General features: G+C 54.4%; 1 protein-coding gene across 1 annotated transcript; it reads left to right on the top strand.

The window, feature by feature from the left end:
- The first annotated feature begins 10 nt into the window (after positions 1-10).
- On the top strand, positions 11-7,999 carry LOC144599170 (transmembrane protein 212-like). The gene is made up of 4 exons (XM_078409907.1): positions 11-169; positions 3,811-3,870; positions 6,862-7,182; positions 7,872-7,999. Exons 1-4 carry the CDS (start codon positions 11-13, stop codon positions 7,890-7,892), a joined length of 561 nt encoding a protein of 186 aa, XP_078266033.1. The 3' UTR covers positions 7,893-7,999.
- Positions 8,000-9,047: the final 1,048 nt, after the last annotated feature.

Raw genomic sequence — 9,047 nt, forward strand, 5'->3', positions numbered from 1 at the left:
AGAGAGAGGAATGAGAAGCCGGTTCCTCCACGTGGGGCGCTCCCTCATTGCTCTGGGGATTATCTGCATCGTCCTGGGAATCGGCAGCTTTTTCCCGGTCTTTTCCTACAAGCCCTGGTTTGCTGACTGGAGCGTACGGATTGCCTGTCCCATCTGGAACGGAGTTGTGGTAGGAGGAGAGATTGTCCCAACATCTCACTGACCGTCCCACCCCACCCCACTACTGTCCTGCTGTGGAGAGTCTTCCTACCTTGTCTCTCAGCAGTTGCTAAGTACAGGCAGAGTACTGTACTGATGGTACTGCGGTGCTCCCTCAGTATGACCCCTGCCACAGTGCCGTTCCGTGATGGGGAGAGGCGCGTACTGTACAGGCTGCTCCTGCACACTCTACACGTCCTCGCCCTCGTCCTCCGTCCGGACACGCCCTGGCGGTCCGTGTTACCACCTGACGGCGGGAGCGGTCCCCAGTGAAGGTCTCTCTATAAGGGAGTCCTCCCCCTTCACATCGGGGACCTGGGGTGGAGAGTGTTGCACAGAGCCGTGGCCTGTAACAGGTACTTGAGCCGGTTCACGGACTTGCCAGCCGCCTGTCACTTCTGCGGCGAGGAAGAGACTGTGTTTCATGTGTACATGGAATGTGAGAGGCTGCAGCCCCTGTTCGACTATCTGAAGGGGCTGCTTCTCAAGTTTTGGCTCCATTTTAGCCCTACGTTTCTGATTTTTGGGCACCCGGTACAGAGGGGGGAGGGTCGGGAGGGAGGACGGGTTCTCCCTGTCGGTCTGCTCCTGGGCCTGGCAGCGGGTAGTTGATGGCCACATAGGGGCTGGCTGCCTGCCCCTTTTCCGGGCCTACGTCCGTACCCACGTGTCCCTGGAGAGGGAACACGCGGTGTCCACGGGGACGCTGGAGGCCTTCTGTGAACGCTGGTCACCACGGGGGGTCGAATGTATTATTGATAAAATTGGCAAAATATTAGTTTTTGATAACTGTTTTGTTTGTAAACTGCCAATATAGGCAGCCTTTGATTTGATCGCATTACTACTCTGAATGTTTGTCTTTGTTTTGGAATAAAGTATTTGTGAAAAGAAAAAGAAAAAAAAAACTGCAGCACTCCCTAACTGCCCCCCCCACAGTGCGGCGCTCCCTCAGTACCGCCCCTCCCACAATGCAGCGCTCCTTCAGTACTGCCCCTCCCACAATGCAGCGCTCCTTCAGTAATGCCCCTCCCACAATGCAGCGCTCCCTCAGTACTGCCCCTCCCACAGTGCAGCGCTCCCTCACTGCCCCCTCCCACAGTGCGGCACTCCCTCACTGCCCCTCCCACAAAGCAGCGCTCCCTCAGTACCTCCCCTCCCACAATGCAGCGCTCCCCCACCGCCCCTCACAGTGCGGCGCTCCCTCACCGCCCCTCACAGTGCGGCACTCCCCCACCGCCCCTGTACCGCCTCTCCCACAGTGCGGCGCTCCCTCACCGCCCCTCACAGTGCGGCACTCCCCCACCGCCCCTGTACCGCCTCTCCCACAGTGCGGCGCTCCCTCACCGCCCCTCACAGTGCGGCACTCCCCCACCGCCCCTGTACCGCCTCTCCCACAGTGCGGCGCTCCCTCAGTACTGCCCTTCCCTCAGTGCGGCGCTCCCTCACCGTTCCTCCCACATTACGATGCTCCCTCAGTACCACCCCTCCACAGTGCGATGCCACCCTCTCCCCTACACATAGGGTTTCCAAAGATGAGGATGGTGGATGAGAAGTGCAGCCCTCTGGCTGTACTTCACATCCACCATCCTCATCTTTGGACACTCTGTGCGTAGGGGAGAGGGTAGAGCTGAAGATGTCCTACTTGGGTTGTTCCAAGGCCTGACCAAGCTGCCCATCCGCGTGTTATGGCGCCAGGCGGAAGAGGCCCCTCTCCGGGGTTATGTCCGTGCCTGGGTGGTTTTCTAGGGGGACTACGCACTGTCCACGGGCACCCTGGGGGGTTTCCGGGACTTCTGGACACCATGGGGGGTGGAATGTATCCTCAATAAGGATGGTAAACACAAAATGCTGGAGTAACTCAGCGGGTCAGGCAGCATGGTCTCGCCGATGTAGAGAAGTTGACATCTGGAACAGCGGATACAGTAGATTAGGTTGGAGGAGGTGCAGGTGAACCTCTGCCTCACCTGGAAAGACTGTTCGGGTCTTTGGATGGAGTCGAGGGGGGAGGTAAAAGGACAGCTGTTGCATCTCCTGCAGGCGAAAGTACCTAGGGAGGGGGTGGTTAGGGTGGCAAGGGACGAGTGGACCAGGGAGTTACGGAGGAAACGGTGTCTGCGGAAAGCAGAAAGGGGTGGAGATGGGAAGATGTGGCCAGTAGTGGAATCCCGTTGGAGGTGGCAGAAATGTTGGAGGATAATTTGTTGTATGTGACGGCTGATGGGGTGGAAGGTGAGGACAATGGGGATTCTAACCTTGTTACGAATGGGGAGAGGGGGAGCAAGAGTGGAGCTGCGGGATATTGAGGAGACCCCAGTGAGAGCCTCATCTATAATGGAAGAGGGGAACCCCCGTTTCCTAAAGAATGAGGACATCTCTGATGCCCTAGTGTGAAACACCTCATCCTGGACACAGATGTGGCGTAGATGGAAAAATTGGGAGTAGGGGATAGACTTTTTAGAGGAAACAGGGTGAGAAGAAGTGTAGTCAAGATAGCTGTGGGAGTCATTACGTTTGTAGCAGATGTCGGCCACTAGTCTGTGTCCTGTGATGGAGATGGTGAGATCCAGAAACGGTAGGGAGATGTCGGAGATGGTCTAAGTATATTTAAGAGCAGGATGGAAATTACTGGTGAATAAGGATGGTATTATTTGGTGATTTTGTATTTATGGTGGTGTGTGTGTTACCACGATATTAGTTTGTAAATATTATTTTGTATCGTAATTGCATGAATTATTTTTGATTAAGAAAATACAGTGCGGCGCTCCCTCAGTACCACACGTCCCTCAGTGCGGCGCTCCCTCAGTACTGCCCCTCCCACAGAGCGGCGCTCCCTCAGTACAGCCCCTCCCACAGTGCGGTGCTCCCTCACTGCCCCTCCCACAGTGCGGCGCTCCCTCAGTACCGCCCCTCCCACAGTGCAGCGCTCCCTCAGTACCACACGTCCCACAATGCAACGCTCCCTCAGTCCCACACGTCCCACAATGCAATGCTCCCTCAGTACCACACGTCCCTCAGTGCGGCGCTCCCTCAGTACTGCCCCTCCCACAGAGCGGCACTCCCTCAGTACAGCCCCTCCCACAGTGCGGTGCTCCCTCACTGCCCCTCCCACAGTGCGGCGCTCCCTCAGTACCGCCCCTCCCACAGTGCAGCGCTCCCTCAGTACCACATGTCCCACAGTGCGGCGCTCCTTCAGTACCACACGTCCCACAATGCAACGCTCCCTCAGTCCCACGCGTCCCACAATGCAACGCTCCCTCAGTACCGCCCCTCCCACAGTGCGGCACTCCCTCAGTACCGCCCCTCCCACAGTGCGGCACTCCCTCAGTACCGCCCCTCCCACAGTGTGGCGCTCCCTCAGTACCCGCCCCTCCCTCAGTGCGGCGCTCCCTCACCGCCCCTCCCACAGTGCAACGCTCCCCTCAGTCCCACACGTCCCACAATGCTCCCTTAACTCAGCATTGGTACAATAAACCTAGGATTAGTCCTGGAATATTAGCTGTGACATTGTCAATAAACCTCCAATAAAGGAGGAGGAAAATGGGGAGTGGGAGTGAGAATGGAGGAGAATGAATGAGCAAGTTTAACACTACCCCGTCACCCTCTCGTTCACAGACTTTGATTGTGGGTGTGCTGGTTGTGTTAGCAGAGAAGGAATACAGTTCGCGATCTCTGGTAAGAACACTTAAACAGCAGTATCAATATACACAAAGTGCCGGAGTAACTCACTGGCTCTGGCCACATCTCTGGAGGACATGGATAAGTGACGTTTCGGGTCAGGACCCTTCTTCAGAGTGATGGAGTAGGGGGGAGAGCACTGGGAAAGAGAGCTGGAGGTGGGACAAAGTCTGGATAGACACATGGAACTGCAGGTGCTGGATTACAACAGAAGGACACAAATTTTGGAGTAACTCAGCGGGCCAGGCAGCATCACTGGAGGACATGGATAGGTGACATTTCAAGTCAGGACCTTTCTTTCGGACCATGTTCTCCAGAGATGCTGCCTGACTAACTGAGTTATTCCAACACTTTGTGTCCTTATTTGAATGATCTAGCATCTGCAGCTCCTAATGTATAAATCACCAAGTTGCTGAACATTCCATCTCTGAAGATAGACACAAAATGCTGGTGTAACTCTGCAGGTCAGGCAGCATCTCTGGAGAAAAGGAACAGGTGACGTTTCGGGTCTGAAGAGGGGTTTCAACCCAAAATGCCACCTATACCTTTTCTCCAGAGATGCTGCCTGACCCGCTGAGTTACTCCAGCATTCTGTTTCTAACCAGCAGTGTAAACCAGCATCTGCAGTTCCTTTCTACATTCCATCTCTGAGTTAGACTTGTTAACATTAACGAAAACAAGCCAGCATCCATTAAAACAGCCTGCTATTTAGACCTGTGAATGGCCATTGATTTGTCCTTTCGGTAGAAATGACGCTGGAATCTTGGGCAAAAGTCAAAAAGTGCTGGAGGAACTCAGCAGGTCAGGCAGCATCTGTGGAGGGAGTGGACAGGCGACGTTTCAGGTTTCAGACTGAAGAAGGATCCCGACCTCAAATGTCGTCTGTCCATTTCTCTCTAACACATTCTGTACTGAAAACTCTCAATAGGTCGGGCAGCATCTGAGGGGAGAGAAACGGAATGAATCAATCAGCCATAAACCTTTCACCTGAATTTGAGAATAGAGAACTCAAGAATATTTTTCTACAATCCTGCCCCCCTTTTCCCCACAACTCTCATCCCCATTCCTTCCGCCCCCCCCCTCCCATCTCTTTCAACCTATAGATGCGAGGCGTGGGGGCGGGTCAGGGGGAATCCCTCTGGCTTTATATTTCACCGATCTGACATCCTCCCATTATCTGACATCCTTTATTCTCCTTGTCTACGTTTTGTCTCCTTCTCATCTCTGGCCTTTGTCCACCCATCTGCCAGTGAACCCCCCTCCCCTCACCTGTGCCTTCCTATCACTCACCTCATCTGTGCCCACCTGTCACTGCCCATTCCTCTCCTCCAGCTTTCTCCCCTGCCCTCATCAACCACACTCAGTCTGAAGAGTGCCCCCATTGAAGAATCCAAACAGACCAAGTATCTTGGCATCAAATTACAGAACGATCTACGTTGGAATGGTCAGACTCATCATGCAACGGTGAAAGCAACAGGTGTCCTAAATGTTCTGAGACGCAACTTTTATCATTGTTCAACTTCTATCAAGGAGAAGTTATACTTCATCCTTGTTAGACCACATTTGGACTATGCAGTTGCAGCATGGGACCCATACACAAATAAACACATTTCTTCCATCGAACGTGTCCAAAGACAGGCAGCTTGTTTTGTTACAAATACCTATGAGTGTGACTGAACTTCTAAATTCATTGGTGTGGAACACTCTCCACGACAGACGTAAAGCCCACCGCGTGACCTGATTTACAAAATGTTAAATGGTCAGCTCGACACATCTACACCAAGCCCAAACCTATCAGAAGTAGACGAGGGCATTCGATTCAATTTGAGATACCAGCTATCAAGACAGATGTGTAGAACAATTCATTCTTCCCTTGCATAATTAATGCATGGAATAGTCTTCACCCTACTGTAGTTACTCAACCAGACGCAACTAAATTTAAGGCAGCTCTTCTTCTCCAAGAAGCCCTTCTTGCTTAGGTCCATACTCCGCCACCTCCAGTTTAAATTCCATTTGGAATATTTTGGAGGACCAAGAACCAAGAACCAAGAAGAAGTGTCCCGACCCGAAACATCACCCATTCATGTCCTCCGGAGACGCTGGTGCTCGGGGGAGGGGATGGGATCCCGTAAGGTCAAGGGAAGAGATGGCAGAGGTCAGCAGAGGTGACGGCTGGGTCGGTGAGGGGTCAGGGTCAGAGTCAAGGCAGTGTGGGGTCATGGTTGGGTCAGGGAAGGGTTGGGAGATGCGGGAAGGACTGAGGAGAAGTGGTAAGGGTTCAGGGAGGGTCACGGCGGGTTCGGCGAGGGGTCAAGGAAGGGTGATGGAGGGGTCATGGAGGGATGGTGGATGTGTGACGGAGGGGTCAGGGAGAGGTTAGGGAGGGATCAGGAGGGGTTATGGAGGGGTCATAGAGATGTTCATGGAAGGGTGATGTGGAGTTTAGTTGCGTTGAGTTTTTTTGTCACGTGTACCGAGGTACAGTGAAAAGCTTATGTTGCGTGCTAAATACATGATTACAATTGACCCATTACAGTGTATACATAATGAGGGAATAACGTTTAGTGCAAGGTAAAGCCAGCTAAGTCCAATCAAGATTAGTCCGAGGGTCACCAATGAGGTAGATGGTAGTTCAGGACTGATCTCTGGATGGGGTCAACAAGGGGTTTTGATGGGGTCAGGGAGAGGTTATGGTGGGGTTATGGTGGGATCGGGGAGGGGTCATGATCAGGTCAAGGGTTATGATGGAGTCAGGGAGAGGTTATGGTGGAGTGATGATGGGGTTTGGGAGGGGTCATGATGAGGTAAGGAAGGGGTTATGATGGGGCCAGGAAGAGGTTATGGTGGGGTCAGGGAGAGGTTAAGATGGGGGTCAGAGGGGTTATGATGGGGTTATGGTGGGGTCAGGGAAGGGTTCGGGAAGGGGTCAGGGAATGGTCAGGGAGGGTGTCACCATTCCCTCTGACTGCGCTCCCTTTCCATTGGCAGCCCGGCGCTGGCCTGACCTTTGGCCTGGTGACCCTGGTGACGTCGTGCCTGCAGTTTGCTGTTGCTTTGGCTGCTGTGCTGATCGGCCCGCTGTGCTACTTTGCCCTGCAGGGGGTGTCAGGCCAGGGGTACCTGGGCTACGCCGTGAGCTTCCCCTACCCCTACCGCCTGCCCCCGCTCTGCCTCGACCCTCCGCTCCTCGAGTTCTACCACCTCGGCCTACATCTCCTGGCCATGGCCCTGGCCCTGGTCATCTTCAGCCTGGCCCTCGCCCACTGCATCCGCCTCGCCTTCAGGTTCAACGCCACAGGAACCCTCCGTGTACGTGACCTCTTCCCTCCACCCGGGCCTGACCTTACGACTTACGACCTCCGACCCCTGCCAGCACGCAGGCGGGTGGGAGGGAGGGTGGGGTGAAGTTTGGGGGAGGATGGAACTCCGGGTGTGGACCAGGGAGGTCCCGCCACCTCCTCACTGACCCTCAGAAAGGACAAGCGAGGAAATCGGGGGGAAGAGGAGTTGGGGGGAACAGAGACATCCTGGGGGAGGTGGGGAAGGGTGGTCTTCAACTTGGCTTCAGGAACCCTTCGTCGGTGATGCCCACTCCTGGGTGGTGTGGGCTTGCATAGACTTTGTGAGGGATCTCTCCAATCCCTGAGGGACCTCCACCAATCCTGAGGGATCTCCACCGATTCCATGAGGGATCTTCCCCATCTTTGTGAGGGATCTCCCACCAATGCCTTGAGTGATCGCCCCTCCCCGTCTACGTGGTGGATCCCCCTCAACTTCCCAATGTATCTCTCCCAACTCGCTGACGGATCTCCACCAACTGTGAGGGATCTCCCCCCCCAACTCCCAGATGTGTCTCCCACAACTCCTTAACAGGCGTTCCCCCAACATCTGACGACATCTCCCCCAGGAACTCCCTCTGCAGGAGCTCAGTTGCCGATGCAATCCGACAACCCATTGGAGCAGGAACCTGGTTCACATCTTCCGTTCCCTCTCCCCAGGGTCACCACTGGAGCTGGTAGGATCTGCCTCGCACTCTCCCGGCCTCTGGACCGCTGCCCGGCCGGGAGTGACCGGAGGAACACTGCGTAACCAGGGCAATGTCCTGGTGGGGCCCAGCGAGTGGAGTCATTGTGTCACCCATACCCTCCCTCCCTCCATTCCCATCCCTCCCTCCCTCCCTCCCTCCCTCCCTCCCTCCCTCCCTCCCTCCCTCCCCACCCCTACCTCTTTCCCTCCCTCCTCCATCCTTACCCTTGTCTCCCTCCCTTCCTCTGGCCATCTGCACCCCTCCCCTGTCCGCACACTCTATCTTTCTCTCTCTCTCTCCTTCCCCTCCTTCTTACCCCTCTTATGCTCCCCTACCTTCTCTCCCAACTCCCACTTGCTTTCCCTCCTTTTCTCTCCTCTTGCTCTTCCTCCTCTCCCCTCTCCTTTCCCTTCTCTCTCCCTCTATTCACCACTCTCCCTCTCTCCCCATTCCCACTTCTGTCTGTCTGTCTGTCTGTCTGTCTGTCTGTCTGTCTGTCTGTCTGTCTGTCTGTCTGTCTGTCTGTCTGTCTGTCTGTCTGTCTGTCTGTCTGTCTGTCTGTCTGTCTGTCTGTCTGTCTGTCTCTCCTATTCTTTCCCTCCTCTTACCCCACTCTCTCTCCTCACTCACCCTTCTCTCTCTCAGCCCCTCTCTCTCCACTTCTTGCTCAGTATTAGAAACCTGAGAGGCAACTTTTTAATCCAGAGTGTGGTGGGTATATGGAACGAGCTGCAAATGGAAGTAGTTGAGGCAGATATTGAATGGGTACATGGATAGGAAAGGTTGAGAGGAATATGGACCAAACACAGGTAGATGAGACTAGCTTAGATGAGGCATCTTGGCCAGCCTGGATAAGTTGGGCTGAAGGGCCTGTTTCCATGCTGTATGACTCTATAAGTTTGGGGATCTGAGTTTGGAGATCTGACTGTGGCAGCTGGAGGAAGAGACAGAGACAGGAAAGGGTGAGAGATTTGACAAGGATGAGAGGTAACACAGAGACCCGGGTTCAATCCTGACCTCAGGTGCTGTCTGTGTGGAGTTTACACGTTCTCCCTGTGACTGCGTGACCTTTGGTGTTCTGGCTTCATAGAACAGTCCAGTACAAGATCAGACCCTTCGGCCCACAATGTTTGTGCTGAACACGATG

The sequence above is a fragment of the Rhinoraja longicauda genome, chromosome 13 (genome assembly GCF_053455715.1).
Source record: "Rhinoraja longicauda isolate Sanriku21f chromosome 13, sRhiLon1.1, whole genome shotgun sequence".
In the NCBI taxonomy this organism is placed as follows: Eukaryota; Metazoa; Chordata; class Chondrichthyes; order Rajiformes; family Arhynchobatidae; genus Rhinoraja; species Rhinoraja longicauda.

Bases quoted from the DNA above. Each gene is read 5' to 3' on its own strand.
- LOC144599170 (XM_078409907.1), top strand. From the start codon at position 11: ATGAGAAGCCGGTTCCTCCACGTGGGGCGCTCCCTCATTGCTCTGGGG. The intron at 170-3,810 runs GTAGGAGGAGAG...TCTCGTTCACAG, and splicing joins CCATCTGGAACGGAGTTGTG to ACTTTGATTGTGGGTGTGCT. The intron at 3,871-6,861 runs GTAAGAACACTT...TTCCATTGGCAG, and splicing joins AATACAGTTCGCGATCTCTG to CCCGGCGCTGGCCTGACCTT.